Source organism: Xiphias gladius, chromosome 17 (genome assembly GCF_016859285.1).
Source record: "Xiphias gladius isolate SHS-SW01 ecotype Sanya breed wild chromosome 17, ASM1685928v1, whole genome shotgun sequence".
Taxonomy (NCBI): domain Eukaryota; kingdom Metazoa; phylum Chordata; class Actinopteri; order Istiophoriformes; family Xiphiidae; genus Xiphias; species Xiphias gladius.
In genome coordinates this window covers 27,023,591-27,047,546 of record NC_053416.1, presented here as the reverse complement: position 1 = coordinate 27,047,546, position 23,956 = coordinate 27,023,591, and the positions used below count along the sequence as shown (strand labels likewise).

General features: G+C 36.6%; 1 protein-coding gene across 1 annotated transcript; it reads right to left on the bottom strand.

The window, feature by feature from the left end:
• Positions 1 to 8,589: 8,589 nt before the first annotated feature.
• On the bottom strand, positions 8,590 to 23,527 carry zpld1a (zona pellucida-like domain containing 1a). The gene is made up of 10 exons (XM_040151122.1): positions 23,413 to 23,527; positions 22,780 to 23,000; positions 21,705 to 21,886; positions 20,555 to 20,627; positions 19,943 to 20,040; positions 13,348 to 13,428; positions 13,076 to 13,247; positions 9,916 to 10,018; positions 9,378 to 9,407; positions 8,590 to 8,765 (listed from the first exon to the last, which is right to left on the bottom strand). The coding sequence occupies exons 1-10, from the start codon at positions 23,516 to 23,518 to the stop codon at positions 8,590 to 8,592; spliced, it is 1,242 nt and encodes a 413-aa protein (XP_040007056.1). The 5' UTR covers positions 23,519 to 23,527.
• Positions 23,528 to 23,956: the final 429 nt, after the last annotated feature.

Here is a 23,956-nt window from a genome sequence, read left to right as displayed (position 1 = left end):
ATCTGCCTGGTCTTAAGGTTACAATCACCATAGGAGTGATAAGTTCACGTAGCCTAAAGCTTAAAAAGAACTATGTTGAGACTGACTAGTGGTGTAACTCCAAATTTGAGGCTGCATGGTATTCTGTAAATGTCCCATATTGTTTAGGGTTTTTTTTTTATTATATACAGATCAGCAGCAACACACAGAGACACACACACACACACACACACACACACACACACTCTGTTCAGAGAGTGTATCCATATAGCTGTCCTTTTTTTAAAACAGTAACATTGTGTGTGTGTGTGTGTGTGTGTGTGTGTGTGTGTGTGTGTGTGTGTGTGTGTGTGTGTGTGTGTGAGTGTGTGTGCAGCACTGTGCGCAGCAACTTTAAATGTTAGACTATGCTTATCAATCTAGATAATGTCATATATTTGGATTTTAGTCCAAGACCAATGTTGTTGAATCATTGCAGCTAAATCAGCCTAATCATCTGTGTATTTGCTGTTTTGAACACATCCAATTCCTCCTGTGAATGAATGACTTGAATCACTCACTCAGTGATTGAGTGTATCCCGGCATGTTCACTTGCAACTGAATGAGAGCTCAACCGAACTGAGTGAGAACGGATAGTTTCAGGAAGTGATTCATATCAGTTCATTCACCCAAAAGATTTGTTCACTTGAATGAAACATTCAAAAACAACACAACACTAATGGAGTTTGTGCGGTTGAGCAGTGAGGAGAAACAATTGACAGCAAGGGGAAAAAGAGAGAGGAAGAAAGAAAAAAGGAGCAGCTGTGAGTCCCGGAGGAAAGTGCAGCAAAATTATGCAAAATTTCAAACATGTTCATAGTTTAAAAAACACGGCTAGGTCAAAACCTAGTATAGGGCTAGACCGCGTATGGTCAATGTGCAAAATTGAGCACGTAGTTGAAAACTGCATTGGAACCACTGTACACAACTACTTTAAATGGAAAGTAGCTCAAAAAATTGCTAAATGTTACTAGATGACGTAATATGCCAATTAATACATTCATGACATCAGTGCATTATATTTGCATTCTGCCTAGTGTCAGCTGGTTTCAGCCCTTTATCCGTCTGCTTCTCTCCTACTCTCTGTGCTTACATATACAATAATTTAATACAGCTGAATTCCCAATAAAGCCGTTTTCATTTACATTTTTCTTTTTCAATTGTCAGACAACGTAACAAGTATGGAATAGAGACTGAAACACTGTCCTACATGTTAACTAGCAGTCACTTCCACGCTGCTGCTCTGCAATGCTCAAATCCTGATTTTAGACAACATCAACATTCCCATAGTGTGGGGTCCAAAAGTCTGAAAGGTCGGTAAATCTAGCGACAATGGCGCTAACTTGGCAACACTGCTTGTAAACACGCCCCTGATGACGCATTAGAAACTGTTCGTGCCATTTCATTTTGAAAGAGCAATGGCCAATGAGGAAACTCCAATGGTGTAACTTCAGCACTCATTCACAGACATTTGACAAAAAAAAAAAAAAACATGCTGGCAAGGCCGCCTCACCATGTCATAGTATTACAATTACCCTTCAAGAGTTGATTGTTTAAAAAAACTAATAAATAGCATCAACACTTGGAAACAAAAAGAAAAAGACTTGAATACGCTTTTCTGGCAGGTAGCAGTAATTCCAGTTACTCAGAGCTACCAGAGCTTCACGATGACCAGTCGTGAAGTCCAGTCAGAGCTCTGAGGAAATGCCAGGTACAAAACAAACACTTCAAAAGTGCAAAACAAATTATATATAGTTTTAATATTTATCACTGTAGCCATTATTATGGAGGTGCAATTGACTCTATAAAACGAAGACACTTGGTTATTTTTAACTATTTTGGATGTTTTTCTAAGCAGTGTTTGTGTGTAGTAATAAAACTAAAAGATATGTTACTGACATAAACAGTAAAATATTTTAACAAAACAGTTACAGTATATCTTGTGAGTGTGTCTGTTATGAATGTGTGGAGATTGGCCTGCACTAACGTTAGGTTCCTGACTTAAATTATTATCCTAGCTCAGTCCTGAGTAAACACCAGGAAGTCGGTGTAGTTCTGGTGCTAGAAAAAAGTTCTGCTGCTAGAAAAGTTCTAGCACTACTTTTGAAAAAGCTAGACAGACTGGTTCCAATCCTCATGTTAAACTAATTAACTTCTGGCTCTATTACAGGCATGAGAGTGGTATAGTCCTTCTCATCAAACCTTTGGCAAGAAACCAACCAAGCTTGTTTTTCAGCTCAAAATTCATGGTTTTGGCGAATTTTATATACAACAAAGTCCATTTAGGCATTCTACATCAGCCGTTCTGCCCACCACCTTAAAACAGCCTGTAATTTTCCAGATTACCTGCTCAGAATTTATCCTGTGACTCTGAATTAAAAGACAGTTTAAATTAAACATCCGACACGGCTTTCTGCTTTGAACTGGTGCTCTCATGTTGAGTTAGACAGTGTTGTGAAGTGTGAAGTTGTTTCCTGAACACATAACAACTCTCAAATTATGAGAGCAAAACCTTAATATACTCCTAGAGAGCAAATCTCCTTCAACATTCAATAAGTTACTGTGACATTCAAAGACACTCAAGTCACAGGAATTCCTTTCCCTTTATTATTCCTATAATTTTTGATTCTTTTGAATAAATGATGCAGTACATTTATTTATGGCAGTAGGGTCACCAGGAGGCAGTTGGGGTGGATGGCAAATGCATATCCACAATCCTGTCTGTGGTTTAGACAGTAAAAGCACTTTGGTTAAAGTTAAGGAAATATTATGGTTTTGGTTGTATGTAAATACATATGTTGTGTCTGCAGTCACTTTGAACTTTTTCTGTATTAAATCAGACCGGGATCTTTCCCTAATCTTAGCCAAGTGCTTTTGTTGCCTAAACATAACCATAAAAAGTGTAATAATGCTGTAGTCACAACAAGTAGATATTGTACCACAAAATCTGACATTTTGGTGGAGAATAAATATTCTGTCTGTGAACATTTTACTGACACCTTCAGTATCAACATTTTTTGCAACTTGCCAAATATGTAAATTAACAACATGTCCACATTACGTTAATAGAAAACGCAGTCTTGTTGCAAATTTATTTACTATTGCAGTTTAGTTGTATAGCAACATAATTTCAAGGAGACAGGGTTGCCTGTTAACACCAAATTTCATGAAAATCCATTTATATATTTTTAAACTGGTGGGGGGAAAAAATGTCAGAGCATTTTACTGTTTCCCAAAAATTTCAAACAAATAAATTGTGAACATAATGCTAACATATAATCATCTTTTAAGTTGATATTCATCAGAAACAAACCAAAAAATATCTAAAATTAATTCTGTGGTCAACTTTAAATGAGAGCTATGTATTGGCCAGTTACTGGAGCCCCACAACCTTTTCATGAAGTAGCTTGATATACCATATGAATACAGACCATGGGCGATGATGGGTTACCTTACAAACAATAAAGGAAGGATGTTCAAAACAGAATCTAAAATCATTCTCCCCCTGGTCATAAATTTAACATGCAAAGTTCAACATAATACATTAAGTTGAGCCTATTTGTGTTTCCATCATCTCTCAGAAGTTTGTGGACAAGTAGGTTTCTAATTTGAAAAATATGAACACCTTGTGCTTTGACAAGAAAGGCCACCAGTTTATTAAGGTGTAATATGAGGTGATTATAAGTAATCTCTTTGTGTAAATTTGTTGAAATTTCAAATAGTGAAGAGGAGCAAATAAAATGAAAGATTTGTACTACACTACAAGGAACCTCTCTTGTGTAAGTGATTCGACAGTGAGCGGAGAGCCATGTACATTTATGTATATACTGAACTGCAACTGCAAATATGTTTTGTACGAAACATTCAGTTGAAAGGCAATGTTTTTTTTTTTTTAATTTAAATAAATTATGCAGTCCATTTATTTACAGCAGTGGAGTCACCAGGAAGCAGTTTGGGTGGACGGCAACTGCATAAAGTGAACAACTGTCACACCAGAAACCAGGGTTCAAATCCACAGTCCTGTCTGTGGTTTAGACAGCAAAACGCACTTTGGTTAAGGAAATATTATGGTTTTGGTTGTATGTAAATACATATGTTGTGTCTGCAGTCACTTTGAACTTTTTCTGTATTAAACCAGACCAGGATATTTCCCTAAATTTTACCAAGGGCTGTGAGTGTCTAAATATAACCATAAAACACTTAATAATGCTGTAGTCACTACAAGTGGTTATTTTACTGCAAGTGATATTTGACAGACAGTTGATTCGCTCTTTGGGTCTGATGCATAGCTGGAATGGATGTTTTAAAAATGTTTGGCTTGAGTTCCACACTTCTTATGTTAAAGCTTTTTAATTTTTTGGTATGAGAGTGTGTCATCAGTACATATTTTTGTGACGAACTCTTTGTCATAGTTTTTAAACCATAAACAAACATATATGTATATACAATTAACTGTAATATAATTGCAGGACTAAAAAAAATACGATGAAATGAGAAAACAGAACAGAAAATGCATCCACTTATACAGTCCAATTCAACTGGGTAGCACATTTCTCTCTGAAATGCCTTGGTAATCTTCTGATTTCATCATTACTTTGATACATTCATTGCCTCCAGTTCCAGAGGAAGCAAAGCAGCCCCACAACATGATAGAACCTTCACCATGTTTTACTGTGTGTACGGTGTTCTTTTCCTTCTGGGCTTCTTTTTGTCAACTATAAACATAATGAAGCACTGCATTCCCAAAGAACTCTACTTTGATTTCATCTGTCCACAGAACATTATCTATGAAAGACTGGCTTATCTATGAAAGTTTTTGGAAACATTAGTCTTCGTTTGGATTAGTGTTCGGTGTATGGTACGAGCTGAAGCTCAGCAGGTCAGCATGAAGCTCTTTAGATGTCTTGCGTGGTGATTATTCCAAAATCCACATCAATCTTCGCAGACTTCTCTCACTGAGTTTCTTCTTGGCACCACGTCCTGGAAGCATCTTAACAGTTTGATGACTGTGAAACTTCTTGATAACATTAGAAGCTGTTGAAACATGGATTTCAAGATCTTTGGTGATGGCCTTGTAGCCTTTGGAATTGTTCTGTTTTTTGATAATAACATTTCTGATCCTCTTAGACAGCTCTCTTGTCTTTGCCACTTTGAAAAAAAAATAGAAACAATCAGCACCTTATTATGATGAGTCTTATTTGTTTTTTTTTTTGTTTGAGGAACTAATTTGAATTAATCAAAAATAAATTTACCCTGAACCAATAATTCTGTACATTTTGTGTTTATATTTTTTCACTCTAATGCAAGTTTTTTTTTTTTTCTTTTGTTCAGTAACCTTTTACTGAACAAAATTTTATTAAAATATTCTGGTTATATAAAATTGGTTCATTTGTATTTATTTATGAAGATATTCTGAATTATGTACTTGAAATTCAATGGTGCCAATAATTTTGACCAGGACTGCATTCTGTAGGATTGAACTAAATCAGAAGCTTTGTTAATAGTAGCTGTTGCTTCATCATTAAGTAATTATAGGTGCAGATGAAACTTCTAAAAACTAAAACACGGTGAAAAGCTGAGGGCCAGCCAGAAAAAAACAGACCTTCTTTCGATATTTTCATAGCCTATGGAAAGCCTCATCATTCAATAACACAATGTTTGGACATTGCAGGTGAATCCCACTAAAACCTGATAATATATTGGTCACTTGAACATCGGGACACTCAAAAGATACATGTGCCAGTGGATTTTTGATTACGAAGGGAGCATTTTGGACTTGTCATCAATGAATGTAACTGTGCAAAGCTCAAGAATTATTATGCTACACACTTCCTATTTAAGGTCTGTCCTTACTTTAAAAAATCTATATTCCATACAGACACTATAAACATGTCATTTCTGTTGACATCAGATCAAAGTCCATGTTCATTGATTGAACTTAAAATTTCAACCATGGGATGTAATGACAGTCAGTGATTCCATGGTACTCCATAGGTTGGCATGGCAGTGTACATTATAGTTGTAAATAAAAATGAAACGGTGAAGCTGGTAAATTAAATGTACATTTGAGTTTTTGGAACATCATTATGCCATTGTGACATAATATCTTAAATTTAATGTACTCCTTGGGTTTGCCTAGGAAAATTTGAGAGAAATTGAGAAAAACTGATGGATTTATTGAATAACAATAACAATTAAGAAGAACAAGAAATATTGGTGTATTGTTACGTCAATTTATTTCCCATTTACACAGTTTGGCATACTAAGCAATTATAATTATTTCTGTTCTTTTAACTTTTTGGGGCATTTTGTGTCTTTATTAGCAGGTAGCAACAGTGAAGAGATGACTGGAATTGAAGAGAGAGAGAGAGATGAGGAATGAAGGTCAACAGCCGGACATGAACTGGGGACATTGTGTTTCGTGGTCAACGCCTTAACCCCTAGGCGATCAGGGCACTCCTAGTATGTAATTATTGGTCTAAATCTATGCACATTGTCTTTCTATGCTGTGCGAGTGAACAATACAGTAGCCTTGGAGGCAATTTTTGTATTTTAATTTTAAATTTTTAATTGTATTTAGAGTACATTAATCCTTTTCTGAAACCAATTGTTAATGCTTTGTGCATAAAAGAACAATGATAAAATATTGTGTATCTAATTCTTCTTGGGTACTGTTCTTCCCAAATTAATTTTGAAATTCTACTCTGTAATTAGTTCCAAAACCCACATAGAGGTGGAAGATGTAGCATGCTAATTTTAAAAAATGTATTAAATAGAAAAGATTAATTGTAAAATGTGAAATTTGACTAGCATCCATACTTAGATTGAGCCATTTATTTAGTTCATGCTGGTATTTGATTTAGGTATCAGATCAGAATGGTCATTTTGGAATGCAATGACAATCGATGTATTTGTATGAAGACCTGTTGTTTTACCACCTGTTACGTCAAATTTTCTTTTTGCTTTTGTGTGTCATTTGTAAGTCACTCAAGCTTAATTTCCACTGACAGGGATATACCTCCCTCACTCTTTTTCTCTTTTTATACAGCTTTTTTTTTTAAACTTATCTGTAAAAAGTGTCTTCTGACTATCCAGCTCTCAAAATCTTAATGAGTGAAGTTCATAAAAATGTTAAATACAGTACCCAGCAATTAATCTTCACAAGCAGCAGTGAGTGGTATATGGAATTATTTTTCCCTGGGTTTCACCCCTCAAGCAACACACAGTAGGTTGCCCATTATTGCTGAAGGGTTACTGCCTGAGAAGAAAGCCTTTCTCAGTGCCGAGAAAAGCCCCATCACCTACTGTGCATGCTTTTTAGGTAAAAATAAAAGTCAGTGTATGTTTTTATTTACAGATCAGAAGATAATCAAAGATAATGCAGTAAAGCAAAGAGCTCTTTGCAGTATTTGGTCTCTATCAAGGAAACTAAACTGATTTTACATCAGGTTTGTGCATTAGCAATGTACCAATTTAGATGGTACATTATTAATACTAATATTTTTTATGCCATACTGCCATTAAGCACAATAACCAATTTGATCATAATAATATGTTATTTGCTAGATTAATGCAAGTAAGAAAAATACTTGAAGAATAGACTTCATTGTCACCCCCCTATTGCCCTTAACTGAAATTCTCCAGTTGAGTTTAAGAGGAAATTCATACTGTATCTTTAGAAATATGACACCGCATACGTCAAAGAGAAATATTTGGAGTTTGTGCAATTGTACACAATTTTTAGATTTCAGTAACAGATCATCCATGGAAATTTAAGAACACATTTTGGGCAGTGTATCCACAGTTGCAGGGGGTGCATATACAAATGAAACTTAACAAACAAGGGTTTTTTTGCCTCCACATTACATAAAATATGTAAAGTGAGTGAGTGAACTACATATTTAGGTAGAACAGACCTATCAATTGATGACTGGTAAGACAACACCCCTAAAATGTAGCTATGTTAATAAATTAAAGATTTATTCCAATTATATCAATATACTTTTTTATACTTTTTATTCAAGAGTTTAAGCTTGACATCCAACCCTGAGGCTTTCTGTTAGTTCACTTAATCAATTAATCAAAGGTTTTAACTTTAAACTTCATACAGCAAAGTTTCACTAACTCTCTCAAGTTATATTTTCAATGAAGTGTTCTTATATTTCGGCCTCTAAGCAAGAATTGCTTTTACCAGCAGATTATACACTATCATAATGTACTGTAACCCTCGTAATTGATCCTTCACCTGCGATTGAAAAGCTATACAGCTGATATTGAATTAAGTTAAGAGTGTCCCCACTATGTGGGTTAAAGCTGCATGACAAATGATCACATGCAGGTTGAGGCCTGGCCTGTCCCTTCGTTGAAACACAAAGCACAGGACAACATATTAAAAGTCCTGCTTCACTTCTACACTAATGCTCATTGTACAGATCTGTTAACAGTTATCTAAATCAACATTTAGCTTTTATTCTCCTGTATAATGACTGCATGCACAAACATCATGTTACATCTGTTATTTTCCCCTTGCTTAACATTGTCGGAGAGTCTGCAGTGAGTTGGTTCAGGCGCTCAGTTGAAGGCTGGGTTGCGGACTCCAGACAGAGTGCTGACAGGAGTGCTCTTGCCTTTGAGGAGGGTTAGGGAGAAGATGAAGAAACAAATGCCCATGACTCCCAAGATGGTCACGCCTGAGATGAGTGCGCTTGTCACTGTGTTCATCTGAAACACTGGAGCTTTCAGATGGGCTAAAGCAGTACAAGCAAAAAGAAACAATCAAATCTGTTCATATTTCTGACACCTTTTCAAAACTTGCTCTTAAATTTACCTTGAATGCAAAATCATCACTACTAAAACAACTATTGGTGATGCACTCAGCATTTCTCAGTCCAATTTATTTGATGGTTTGTTATTCTTGTTCCTGAGAAAAACTACACAACTTTTAATGTCATGCAGAGATACTTCCAGCTCAGCTAAAATAATGTTTGATAGCAGAAAATGATTCAGCCATCCAAAACAGCAGGAACCAAAAAGTATCAACATTCAACAATCAGGGGGAAAGGAGAAATCCATCATAATAGCTGAGATACCAATATCTTCCCTGACATTAAAGTCACAAAATAACTCATTGAAGTGCAAGTAGAAATAGCAGACTGAGGGACAAATGGCACTTAATGCAACTCCTACCATGCAATGAATATCACAGGATAATAAGACTTAATAAAGTTGAAGAGCATATGAGGCATTTTCCTTCAATTTTAGGGCTTTTACTATTTTAAATGGCTCTGTTTCATATCATTGAAAGGCAATACCACATTTAAAGTGTCTTTACACACAACTGACAGAATGTGAAGGCTTACCCAGTTGAGTGTTGTTGGTTGGTGTTTCATCTGCGAAAAAAAAGGTAAAGGGAATTTAAGGGTAACAGCGATACACTGTATTCAGTACAGTATACTTTACTTTACAACAATGGCGTGTTGGTAATTTTTTGTATAGTTCATGAGTCAAAATGGATGCCTTCAGGCAGTCTCTGACTATCTATGTCACCCAGATAAGTTTTCACCATCAGTCCATATCCCAGTGTCAAATACCGATTTTGACCACTAGAGTCCTTTTTTATATATCCAATCTGAGAATCACTGCAGACTTAAACAATGTGAGGAACTGTTCGAAAAAATAGTACAAACAAAGTGTTATAGAGTTTAAAAGAATTACAAAAGCTTTTAGTGCTATATTATGTTAATATGTATTACTGTATGTTTCAGGTTGGAGGAAAAGGTTCTTCAGACAGAAACAATGCTGTTTGGATAATGTCAGTAGGAGGATGCTGGTTGATGGAAAACAGACTTTGAGAAGAAGGAATAACAGAGGAGGAGGAGGAGTGTTATCAAACTGTACCGATCCGAGTGATGATAGGCCCGGCAGTCAGGACAGCATTTCCAGATTCTGTGTTTGATTCCTTTCCCTCTGAGAGATCTCTCTTTTTCCTGCTACCACAGATCTATGAAAAAATGCCAAAGAGACATATAGTGGCAGAGTGGAACCTCCTCTGATGTATTACACTTTCTCATGATGCGGTATTCAGAAGACACATGACATGGATGGTTAATATGACCCATTGATGTTGGTTTTCACATTTCATAAATTGTATTTTGTGCCTGTTTTGGGTTAAGTTATAATGTTTTCATTTTAAAATAGCAAACACTGGATGTCTTGTTGTGATTTCAATCATAGTTTTTCAATACTACATGTATTATTCTCCATTTGTTTTATTTCATAAATTATTCATATTTAATGATTATATTTATAAGAAAAAAATAGATAGGAATGAGGGAATAGTGTTTTCGAAGAGAGTATACAGACTGAATATAGAGAACCATAACCTGATTACCTGTTTTATTATGCAGCATCTGACCTGACTACTTTATAGATTAAAAACCTCAGCTGCTGTCAATTAGGCCCCAGTAAAGCACTGTTTGGAAATCCATTGTTTGGGAATGTGAATAGGAAATCAGACCCTCACTTAGGCTGGAGAAGAAATAACATCTGAAAAATATATCTGACCTTTTTCTTAATTGACAAAAAAGATCACAGTTTTTACTATGAAGAGGGACACATTTTTCTCTATAAGCCAATGGAATATGCAAGTAAATATACATGATGTTTTATATATATATATATGTATATATATATATATATATACATATATATATGATACTATATTGTCATTAAACACCTAAAAATAATATATAGAACCTGACACTATGCATAATGTAATCAATACTTGAATCATTTGACCTCTCATTGACAATTAATCAATAATCATGTCTGTTTTTTTCTTTTTACTTGTCATTTTTGTATAATAATTTCCATTATGATAAAAAAGAATTATGATAAAATGATAAAATGATGATTTTGCATGATCATCAGTGGTAGGAGAAGTATTCAGACCATTTAAGTAATTCCTACTTAAGTAAAAGTACAGAAGTATTAACATAAAAATGTACTTACAGTATCAAAAGTAAAAGTATTCATGCACAATGACCAATAGCTATGCTGTTATATGCACTGATGAGCAAAAATGATCAGTCACAAATGAAGCAAATAACATTGATTATCTCATGACAATGGTGCATGTTAAGGTCTGGGATATATTGATTAGTTTAGATGCTGTGTGAACAGTAGGTTCTCGTAGTCAACATGTTGGTTGCAGGAAAAATGAGCAGGTATAAAGACCTAAGAAACAACCAAGGGTGTGGGGGGCTCCCGGTCAGCAGTGGTAAGGGACAGTGGTCCATGGAGGGACAAACCACGAACCGGTGCATCAGCCATGTACAATGGCAACAAAGGTTATCCCGCCTGGTCCAAACTGACAATGATGGTTGTGGGAGGAATGTGTCACAACACACAGTGCATTGCAGCCTGCTGCGTAGTAGGCCACATAGCCACAGATGGCTCAGGGTGCCCATGCTGGTCTTAATGTTTTGGTTCATCACTGTATTATAATATTTGATTACTGATACTTTAAAGGATAAGTTCAAATTTTTCAAGTCTGTCTTGAAACAATAGTCAAGTGCCCATATGAATAATGAAATAGGTCTGTCTGAGACTGTCCTCCTGTAAAAAATGAGCCCATAGGACGTTTTACTGTCAGGCGACCTCTAGTGGCCATAGTAAATATGACAGAGGAGGAAGTCAGGTGACATAGTATGAAGAGCGACAAAGTCCACATTGGGAGGTGGTTGTGGTAGATGGATCACAACATACAGGACTTTCACACAGGAGACCATTGTTCGTTTCAATTTCAAACCGAGTCAACATTGTTTCTTCTATCCATGACTCTTCCACAACTTAGCCGTGTTTATTATTGTAACCATGATGACGGAGTTTGTCTATCCTTAAGGAAGTACATATTTTAACCCAAACCCACACCTAAGCAAGTTGTTTATGTGCCTAAACCTAATCAAACTATGACCATTCCACAACCTTAACCGCGTGTTTATTATTGGTACCATGTAGACAAAGGTCTGTTACGCCTGCCACTGGTACGCCCCTCTGGGTAGTATCTGAAGGTAGGGACAAACGACCTGCATGGTCATTTGTAGGTCATAAGTTGTAGGACTACTTGCTTTTGCTTGCTGTAATCCCTTCATAACATGGTTCCACAGTCCAGAATCAGTGCAAAAATGTATTCCAAAGTTTATATAAAGATAACATGAGGCTTCTGTGTGTCTGCTGTGTCTTCCAAGATTAGTCTTTTTAGTAGAGAATTCTCTCTTTTTTTCCCCTGACAGTGTATCTGTTCTGAGCTGCGGAGGTGGGATAGTAACACAAAAAAGTAATTTGGTATTAAAAAGACACTGGAAGACACCTACTTGTCTTGTCTAACTCACAGTGCCAAAGCCTCACATTATCTTTACATTGAAATTGCTTTTATGAAGGGCCAGTATGAACTGGAGGAATGATAACAGCAAGCAAAACCTGTTTAATTGTTCATATAGCCGTGTGGCTATTATTTTAAGACAGACTTGAAAATGTAAACTTGTCCTTTAATGTGTATGAAGAATTTTAATGTAGCTGGTCAAGGTGGAGCCTATGTTTTATTTTTACATACTGTCCGGTAGTTTAATTTATGAAAAATACATCATATTTAAGGAGATGATAATATATTTTGTATGTAATATCTTGATCTGCAATGCAACTATTATCTCTAATTGTCAAATAAATTAGTAAATAGTACAATATTTCCTTCTAAAATGTAGTGAAGTAGAAGGATAAAGTAAAAGTAAAAAGAGTAAAAAAACTCAAGTTAAGCACAAGCACCTAAAAATTCGATTTAAGAATAGTAAATATAGTTAGTTACTTTCCACCAGTGATGATTATTAGTGAATATTTGAAAGCTGAGCAGGTGATTCCAGATGAAATTAGGAGTCGGAAATTAGGAGAAGAAATGAAGCTGTAGATGGATTTAAGAGATATATTTACAAAAATATGTGTATTGCAATTTATCCTAATAGTTTGTCATATTAGGTGTATAAGTGCCCTGTGTTATTCTCACTGGCATGAGCATCGGACAGTCATCTGCTCGACACAGCTTGGTGACACAGTGCAGGAAAACAGTGGACATCTTCTGGTTCTTGTGCTTTACAAAGCGGAATACTTCAAAGGCAAAACGTCCCATTTGGCTCTTCCCATTCTCAAAGACGGTGGTCTGGGGGTCTTTTTCACAGCTGTCCCAGGAAGGGAAAATTAGAAAGTATTATTAGAAGGTGAGCAAGAGAAAAACCAAAACTGAAACAAAACTCTTGTGTGTTTTTAAATTTGAGTTACCTAAAGAAAAGATCATAGCGTAGGTCATCATTAGGGTTTCCAGAGGGCGTGGTGTAACAGTAGTCCATTAGAACGTTCCATCTATTTAACATTAAGGATTAATAATTACAGAGTTCAGGGACTTAAATGCAAAGGAATCATTTATATATCGATTACGCAGACACTTGGGTGGGACATTAATCAACTATCGTGTGTTGCCTAGAAATCACATTTTTATACTACTACTTTTTTTTTCCCAGATTATGTTTTGTAATGTAAATTGTTGCCTGAATTATGTTCCTTGGCAATTTTTATCTCTATTCTAAGAAGCAGTAAATATGCAGTGGCTTCAATATTCAGACCCCTTCACTTTTTGCACACTTTATTGTGTTGTAGATTTAATTGTAAATTGATAAAAACGCAATTTTGCCTATCAATCTACACTCAATAACCTACAATGACAAATCGAAAACATGTTTTTATGAATTTTTGCAAATTTATTAACAATCAAAAGCAAAATCACTTATTTGGCACTTTAGTATTCAGACCCTTAATTCAGTACTTTGTAGAAGCCCCTTTGGCAGAACTTACACCTTCGAGTCTTCTTGGGTATGTCTCTATAAGGTTTGCACACCTGGATTTGGGCAGTTTATCCCATTCTTCTTGGCAGATGCTCTAAAGCTCCTTCACACTGGATGGGAAGCATCTGTGAACTGCCATCTCCACAGATGTTTTTATGGGGTTTAAGCCTGGGCTTTGGCTGGGCCACTCAAGGACAGTCAGAGACCTGTCTCAAAGCTACTCCAGCGTTGTCTTGGCTGAATGCTTCGTTTCATTGTCATGCTGAAAGGTGAACCGTCACCCCAGTTTCAGGTTGCATGCACGCTGGAGCAGGTTTTCTTCGAGGACTGCATTCATCCTTCCCTAAGTTCTCCCTGTCCCTGCCACTGAGAAGCACCCATATAGCATGTTGCTGCCACCACCATGCTTCACCATAGGGGTAGTATCAGTCAGGTGATAACCAGTACCTAGTGTTCTGCCTAAAAAGGATTAAATTTTTGTCTTATCAGACCATAGAATCCTTTTCTTCACGGTCTAAGAGTCCTTTAAATGCTGTTTGGCAAACTCTAAGCAGGCTGTCATATGCCTTTTCCTCAAAGTGGCTTCCATCTAGCTACTCTACCATAAAGACCTGATTGATGGAGTGCTGCTGAGATTGTCATCCTTCCGGCAGGTTCTCCCATCTCTGTAGAGGACCTCTGAAGCTCTGTTAGAGTGACCGTTGGGTTCTTGGTGACCTCCCTGACCAAGGCCCTTCTTGCCTACTTACTCAGTTTGGTTGGACAGTCAACTCTAGGAAGAATCCTGGTAGTTCCAAACTTCTTCCATTTCACAAATATCAAGGCCACTGTGCTCCAGGGAACACTCAAAGCTTTAGAAATGACTTAATACCCTTGCTCTGATCTATGCCTAGATATAGTTTTATCGCAGAGGTCTACAGGGAGTTTCTTGGACATCATGGCTTGGTTTTTGTCCTGACATATAGTGTGAAATGCTGGACTTTGTACACACAGGTTTTTGACTTTCTAAACTATGTCCAATCAATTTAATTTACCACAGGTAGACTCCAATCAAGTTCTGGACACATCTCAAGGATAATTAAAGCAAATAGAATGGACCTGACCACAGTTTGGAGTGCCACAGCAAAGGGTCTGAATACTTTTGTAAGTAAGAGATTTTGATTTTTAATAGATTCGCGAAAAATGCTTGTATGTACTGCTTGGATTTAGGTTTAGGCAACAAAGGTGCACTGGTTAAGGTTAGAGAAAGATGGTGGTTTCGGTTTAATGTTAATAAAGTACTTAAGTACAGTGTCTCTTTTCACTATCGATATTTAATATTTAAAGTCCCCTTCTGCTCAAAAATGTGTTTCATTATTGTTCCTTCACTATGATGTTTGAGCTTCACTGTGCAGAATGATGTATATGCAGTTTGACTGGTGTTTTCACATTCATCTGCTGAAGGGGGAAGTTTCCCTGTGCTCACCTTAAATCTCAGTTCGACACCTGGACATACAGTATGCAACTTACACAAGCATGATGTGGAAACTTGAAGCATCCAGAGCGCATACACTGAGAATGGACTTTCAGTGAAGTAGGAGAGGATCTTGTGTCCAGCAGTTAAACTTCTGAAATGAACAATATTTTTATATTGCAATATAAAATTGCATATTCATAGATTCTAGATTTTTCAATGAGGGAGAAGGAGTAGATGTAATTTTAAGAATTTTAAGGTAATTGAATTTTCTGTGGAGAAAACACATAGTATACAAATGATTATTCCAAGATGAATATTTTTATATGTCTTAAAGCATGTCTGAAAGGGAACTTTAACCAAGACCATCAAAACCATCCATCTTTTCCTGACCTTAACATAGATGAATCATTAGTTGCTAAGAGTGGATACTGTAGGAAAACAAAATGAAATACAGTAAAGTCTGGAAGTATTTCGGCAGTTACAGTTTTTTGTTCTTCAGGCTCTGAGCTTCAGTACAGTCAATTTAAAAATCAAATAATGGTACAATGAGTACATTAAAGTGCCAAGTCTCAGCTTTGAGTAGGTTTACATCAGTATAGAAAGAACTGTGTGGGAGTTATAGCCCTTTAAACACATAGTGCCTAAATTTTAGGGTTTCAAAAGTAATTGGACAGATACATGTGAAGTCAACCAAAATCATCATATTTAATATTTTTTATGGACATTTCTTTGCAGTCAATTACTGCCTGAGGTCTTTGACCCACAGACATCAGCAGATACTTTGTATCTTCCCTGGTGACCCTCTCCCAGAGCTTCACTGCAGCCACCTTCAGCTCTTGTTTGTTGTAGGGTCTCTCTGTCGTCAGTCTAGTCTGCAGCAGGTGGAATTCTGCTCAGTCGGACTGAGGACAGGTGATTGACTCAACTGGTTGCTTTTTACAACATGTTTAGGATCACTGTCCTGCTGAACGAGGAAATGTCCAATGAGTTTTGATGGATTTGACTGAATTTTAGCACACAGGATGCTTCTATATACCTCTGCATTCTTCCTGTTGCTTCAGTCAGCAGTGAAATCATCAATAAATGCCAGTGTGCCATTCAATTGGCGTCCATACATGCCTAAGCCAAAACAGAACTACCACTAAGTTTGATAGATGAGGTGGTCATGAGCTGTTCCTTTTTACTCCACAATTTTATTCTTTCGATAATTTTGACAAAGGTTGATTTTTCTTTCATCAGTTCATAGAACTTTTTGGATGTTTTTGTGAAATGTGGCCTGGCCATTCTTTTTCTGAGGTTTACCAGGGGTTTGCATCTTATGGTGAATCCTCTGAGGTTATGGTCATGAAGTCTTCTCTAATTGTTGACAAAGAAACAACAATGTCTGCCTACTTCCTGGAGAGCATTCTTGACTTGCTGTGCAGCCATAAAGGGGTTTTTCTTCTCTCTTCTCTTCTTCTTTTCTCCTCTCATGTAAATATTTTCTGCTCATCCACGAGACTAGTGCTCCTCAGTCTACCAGCTCACTGGCCCTTTTCTAGTTTTCCTGTACATTCTATATTGATGGAGTGTACTAGTGTTAGTGTGGCAAACTAACGACTTTGATATACCTCTGATAGATTTTTTTTTTTTTTGAGCCTCATTATTATCTTCTTGACTTGCATGGTCACCTCTTTGCTCCTCATATTATTAGACAGCTCCAGTACAATCTAAATGGCAAGTCTCAACTCTCGGTCAACTCTGAGCCATGTATGAGCTTTTTTTGTGCATGAACTAACATTGAAACAACACGCACCTGCCAAAGAAACATTTAGTAGCCAAGTGTCCAATTACTTTTGAACCCCTAAAGCTGAGACTTTGCACTTTAATGTAGTATCCTTTTTTTTTCAAATTGAATGTGCTGAAGCACAGAGCCTGAAGAGAAAAAAAATGTGTAACTTTCCACATTGACCGTGCATTGTCAGTGAACATGATTCTGAAATGTATAATAGAATAAAAAAAATCATGATCCAAGCAGCATATAATCAGAATATTTAATAAAATATCCAAAGTAACTTTTGATTAATTTAATTCAGTGCATCAAACAAAATAAAAAGAACGATAAGACTCACCTGTGCTTAATTAGCCAATGAAAGATAGATTTACAAGAGAGCTGACAAGCTGACAAGAGAGCTGTCTCAGTACATCAGAAATGCTATTATTGAAAAACATAACAATTCCAAACGCTACAAAGCAACTGCCAAAGTTCTTGAAATTCCTGTTTCAACAGCCTATAGTGTTATCAAGAAGTTTCAGAGTCATAAAAGTGTTAAGACGCTTCCAGGACGTGGTACTAATAAGAAACTTAATGAGAGAAGTCTGCGAAGGTTGAACTAGATTGTGGAAAAAACATCATGCAGGACCTCTAAAGAGCTTCAGGCTAACCTGGAGCAATCTGGAGTGGTGGTTTCAGTCTGTACCATATGTCCACAGTAAACCAAGTAGGGCTCCATGGGCAAAGGCCAAGGAGGACACCACTACTGAAAGAAAGCACAAAAAGTGCAAGCCTAATGTTTGCAAAAAACAAAGTAACGCTCTTTGGGAATGCAGTGACTCAGTTTGTTTTTATAGGCAACAAAATGAAGCCCCTAAGGAAAAGAACACCCTACCTACAGTAAAACATGGTGGAGGCTCTATCATGCTGTGGGGCTCTGGTACTGGAGGCACTGAATGTATCAAAGGAATGATGAAATCAAAAGATTACCAAGGCATTTCAGAGCAAAATCTGAAAACTAGGTTTGAGATGAAGGTCTTGGGTCTTTCAGAAGGACAATGACCCAAAGCACACATCCAGCAGCACAAAAGAATGGTTGAAAAGGAAAAGATGGACTGTTTTAAACTGGCCAGCAATGAGTCCTGCACTTAATCCCATTGAAAACCTTCCGAAAGAGCTGAAATCTGCCATTGCAGAAAGGATTCCTGCAAACTTAAAAGAGCTTGAACGCATTGCAGTGGAGGAGTTGCAGAAGCTACCAGCATAAAGGTGCAAGAAGCTTCTAGATGGCTACAAGAAAAACTTAGAGGTTGTCATTATTGTCAAAGGTCGTGCAATCAAGTATTAGTGAAGCTTGCCAATAATTGTGTCTGGGGTATGTTTTGTGTTTGTATTTTTTCACTATTATGAAAGTTTTTTTTAATTTTCTTTTGTTCAGTAGCCTTGGACATTTTATTATAATATATTGAATTTATAAATTTGGTTAATTTGGAATTATTTCTAAATTCTGTACTTGAAAATCAGGGGTACCACAAATTTCAACCAGGACTGTAAACATAATTTCTAGGAGACAGGTTGGACATGAGCATAGACTGGGTTTGGTTATTGCTAGTGACTAAGTTTAGTTATTGCTTACTCTAAGAAGAAGATTGTAAGGTTAACAATGAGCACCCTCCTTTAAGGCAACTCCCACCACCATCATAGGCACCACAGGCAAGATTGAATGATGACACGAAAAACCAAAGGGGAGATATATCTGTATGACTGAAACAAGTCAAAGCAATAACAAAATACAAGTGACCTTCCGGAATTGTGAAAAATGTTACTGCCGGTGATGGAATCTCTTCAGAATTATAGAATTTATAGACCAGCTCCAGTCAGAGCAAAGCAGGGAATTAGATCAATTCTCTGCATAAGTCAAGCAAACTTAGCTGAATGTATCTGCAACAAATGTAATTTCATTAGATGGTGATTTCAAGCCCAAATTGGGAGGAAAGCAGGTTGTTTGGACCTGGAAAAAGTAACATTAACAAGTCGGTCAGAAATGACGTTAAAGTCATGGAAGCTCTTAGATAAGATATGGAAAGGTCGAACCGGGTATGTACATGTGAGCACATACCCTGTTTTTGTTTTTTGTTTTCTGTTTTTTGTTTTTTGTTTTTTTGGGGGGAATTGTTTGTTTGTTTGTCTGTATGTTTGTTTGTTTCTTTTAAATCAAAGAATGTAAGGACCTGCATTGACCTGTATTATAACATGTGATATTCATTCTGTTTCACTATTTGTGAGTATTTAAGACACTTTGGCAGATTTCCCTAGACCAAATGGAAAAAATGACCAAGATCAAGGTTGTGGCAGGGTTTACAGCACCTGCCTGAAAAAAAAAAGGTCCTACTCAGGTGAACCAAATGACACAGGTAACAGCCTGATGCCTCCTAAGTCCCCTGAGTAAATTATAGATAAGGCTGATTTCAAAGCTCATACTCATTTGCTTTTTTTTCAGTAAAGGCTGCATTTCTCAAATAAAATCTTTAAAGCCTTATTTAATAAATTAAGAATATCTTTCTTTTACTTTAACCTGGTAGAACCTAAATATAGGTCAGTGGTGTTGTTCTTCATATTGTGTTGAAGCAAAATGTACCTTTTACAGTCCTTTATATAGTTCTACACAGTCTGTGGGTGTCTTACATTGTACTTTTACTAGTTACATTTTTTTCCTTTAGAATAATATAAAAACTTGGCAGATGAAACATGACAGCAGATAAAGGGCTCCAAATGTAGTTCTGGTGTAAAGTCAACATGGAACATGGCTAAATGTTAATTGCATACCTCCTGTCCAGGTTAGTGGCTTTTACAGCTGCAAATACCCGCGTCTTCAAGGTCAGTCCTGTCATGGGGATGGACAGCTGCTGAATATACGAGGAGTCCTGTACGTAAACCAAAAAAGCATTGCAACACATTTGTCACATTTATTGACTCCTTCCTTTTATCTTGTTGAGAGTGATTTGTTCAGTTTCACTACATTTCATGAATCCCACTATATCTATCATTTGGTTTCCATAGAATCCCATTTACTAGTGTTTGGTTCAAATTGACAAGTTAATTTAGTGAAAGGTTTGAATGAATTAAGGGTTAATTGAGTATAATCTTCTTAAATTACAGGATTAAATGTAATTTGCTGTCTGCTTGAGCTGCATAAAAGGGTTTCTGAGCTCTTGGTATCTTCCCAATCTTGTACATGGATCGTCATTCTCAGAAATCATTGCATTCACAGATGTAAAAGGTGCAGATTAACTTTACATATCTTCAGAGCTTCTTGTGCTCATTGATGCATACTAGCTAAGTATGGCTTTGGTATATAGCTTTGTCTCGAGCACAACAGCGTCAGCTCCCCTGTGTAGCACAATATCAGATATTTAGATCGGACTGATGTGAACTTACATTGTAAAGCAGGAGATTCAACGTGCTGATGAAAGTACCATTGCTGTCCTTCACTGAGATTGCAGCTGCTGACCTTCAATAGAGATTAAGAAAAAATCAAAGCTGAAAAAAGTTTTTTCCAATATTTTCGGTGAATCAGAAAATAATTCTGAAAGCGTAGATGTTGCTTTACTTTCTAATGTTTGCAATATTAATAAAGAATTACAAACTTGCTCAACCTCAAGTCAATACCTGAAATTCTATCTCTCCCTTTGCTTTATTGCTATTGAATACAGTACAGTTGACATACACATTGTCTTTATGCTATATCTGAATCATACTGTCCAGAGTCTAGGGAACCATTTATAATCTTCAACTTTAAATTCTGACCAAAAATCTCTGTCTTCATATCAGTAGTTGCAAATTTGAATTTAGCCTCGCAGTAAACATCAGTTCTGAAAAATCACTGTGTATTTTGCCACCATATCTAGTGACTGGTTTTAGAAATTTTATATACAGGAGGCAGACACAATCATTCTCAACATCATTTCATAAGTGTTTCCGTTTTTTGTCAGAGACATGTTGATTCAACTCCATGGTTATTTTTTAGGCCAGATTTTGTGGTGATGTTGTCTCTGAATGCAATATATTTTACAAAATATTCTGTTCCTCTTGGGAGACAAAGTAATAGCTATTCAGTACTAGTGTGTTGTGCTGTATTAATTATATACAGGAGGTGTTTCTTTTATGTTAGTCATTGTTTGTTTTATGTTTTATTAACATTTGACATTATCACAGCCTCAGAAATGGCCATGGAGATGAAACAGCACCTCTCTGATACATATTGAACAAACACTGAAAAGTAAAAATGTTTACAAAGGCTGTATTATAATGTATATTTGTTTCAGGCCTGGTGCAATGCCCTGTATTATGTTCTTCAGTTGGCTGCCATATTTTGTCCATCACCTGTATATCAGTCGAAAAATTTTACCCTCCACGACTTTGCCTAGTCCCACATGTTGGGCAGACCAGTTGAAGACTTCCAAAACCAAAAGCACTAACAATTAATTTTACCCATATCATTTTATGGCTAGTAGACCCTCTATAGCACCCCACTAAAGCACTTTCAAACCAAGAAAAAAGTGGAATTGATCATATAAGTGAGACTTACGAAGCCAGCTGTGTGTTGTTGACCAGGTATTCCAGTGGGTAGCTGCAGCTAAACTTGTACAGCAGACCTGGCAGGTAGCTGATGATAGTTGGGGGATCCGGTGTGTCAATATACCCTGATATGTTACCAATCTGCACCAGTGATAGGTTCCCGTAAGCATTGGGTCCTTGAGCTGTGGACACCTGCAGTGAAGAACATCAGTGTGGGTACACTCCTCCTTCTGGCTCTCTAACCGACCACAATTAGCTTATTGTGGGCAAAGGGGTTGATACCATCACTGAGCATCCTAATGCCCCTCACTAATCCCCAACTCAGTCCTTCCTTATCTGAGAACAGACACTCCAGGATTTGTCCCATTCCATCCAGATCAATACTGGAGCAAAACATGGGTAAGAGACAGCTCGCTCAGCAAAGATTCACTTTAAACTCCCCTTAGACTGTTTTAAGCATTGTTTTTCTCTCATTATCCTGACAGGGCCTCTAGTATCCCACAGCAGCCCTTTCACTGAGATAAGGACTTAATTCCCATGCAGGATAAACACAGCTTGTCAACACCAATGGATGGATACTGTGAATGAGACAGCTGGTTGAAGTAAAAGACACACCAAATTTTTTCCTACAAACTGCTTGGAGCCTTTCTTAAGTTTTCAGCTTCAGTTTGTACTTGTTCTGTCTGTTTTAGTTAGTGTACAAAATTTCATCTCAGATTATCAGTTATTTAATGACACAGTTTTTAGCAGGAAGTGTCTGTAATGCACGCCTCATTTCTGAATTACAGCAAAAAAAAACTCATATTATCCATTCATTACAGTAAACTACACTGATCAGCCACAACATTAAAACCAGTACCGGTTTTAATGTTGTGGCTGATGGATTTTTACTAGCTTTAATGATATTATCTCAAAGCTGTAGGTATTACGATATATCTGACAGGTCTTAATTACCTTAACAACAAAATTACCTGCTTAATAGTAAAAGTACCAAATCCAACTACATCATCAACAGTTCAGTGATACTAACAGTAATGCTGTAAAATCTGTAAAACAATCATTTATACTATTCCTGTTCCTCTTACCACTAGGGAATTGCCACAGGACTCAAGTGTTGCCAGGCTGATACTAAAGATTACAACAGTGGGAAAGGTGTTGTTGTTGATGAATCCGCGGCAGTGGGCATCTCCATGGCGACCATTGAGAGCCAGGTCAGTGTCGGTGTAGCCAGAGAAGAGGACAGGGCAGAAGTTGATTTTGAGGGTGATGGTCTGCACCCCACAGTAAACACTGATATCCCTCTCCGCTGCAAAACACACACACATAAAGACAGGTGCACACAGGCACATTAAAACAAGTCCCAAAGTAATTTTGTCATATAGACGAATGAATGAATGAATTAACTTTTTTAGAGAAGCGACTAATCCTTAATCTGAGTGATTTAGATTTTGATCCCAAAATTGAGTTTTATTGGAAAATTATGCTTTAGGAAAGAACTGCAGTTCTGGGATTACAGTCCACAACTATTACGTTATATTCTATTCAAATCACATCAAGTTATGAAATGGCGTATGGACAAAATGTTATTATCTCCTCTTTGGAATCTGTACCTAGTTTGAGGAGAACTTTCCTTTAAAAAGATATTCATATGTAATTTCCGTCTAGTAATTCAGAAACAAAAAGTGTTAATCTGTGTCAGTTTTCTTGGAGTTCCTCACCAGGAAAACGGCTGTGAAAGTTGCTGTCACAGTTGTATCCATTGAATTGAGCTCCAACTGATAAGGCCTTACTAAACAGTAAAAGAATCAAATATATATGTTCCATTTCAGCACCTGAAACAGAGCAAGAATTTAATGTAAGAAATCCAGTATATGCATTTCATCAGAAAGTAAAATTCCATCATATATTGAAATTATTATTCTTCCGCAAATGTATTAATGTCATAGGTTAAGATTTCCTCAAATGATTTCAGTTATCACATAACAGGTTTTACTTCAGAGGAACATCTTTCATATGCCTGCTAAACAGAATCAGAGCAGACAAATGTCACATTGGATTATCTTTGAACACCTGCATCTTTGGCATCAAAGTTAGAAGAAATTATGCTGGATAATGTGCTGATAAATATGTTCATTTTATAAAGTATAATGGCTTATTTTTGTATACATATCTTATTGAACTTTGAAAACCTCTTATCACATAATCGTTGTCAGTCACACATACAGAGTCTTAGTCCTGATGAAACAGCTAAATTAAAGGAGT

Bases quoted from the DNA above. Each gene is read 5' to 3' on its own strand.
- zpld1a (XM_040151122.1), bottom strand. From the start codon at position 23,518: ATGGAACATATATATTTGATTCTTTTACTGTTTAGTAAGGCCTTATCA. The intron at 9,408-9,915 runs GTACAGTTTGAT...TTTTTTTCGCAG, and splicing joins GCCTATCATCACTCGGATCG to ATGAAACACCAACCAACAAC. The intron at 8,766-9,377 runs GTAAGCCTTCAC...GTACTGCTTTAG, and splicing joins AACCAACAACACTCAACTGG to CCCATCTGAAAGCTCCAGTG.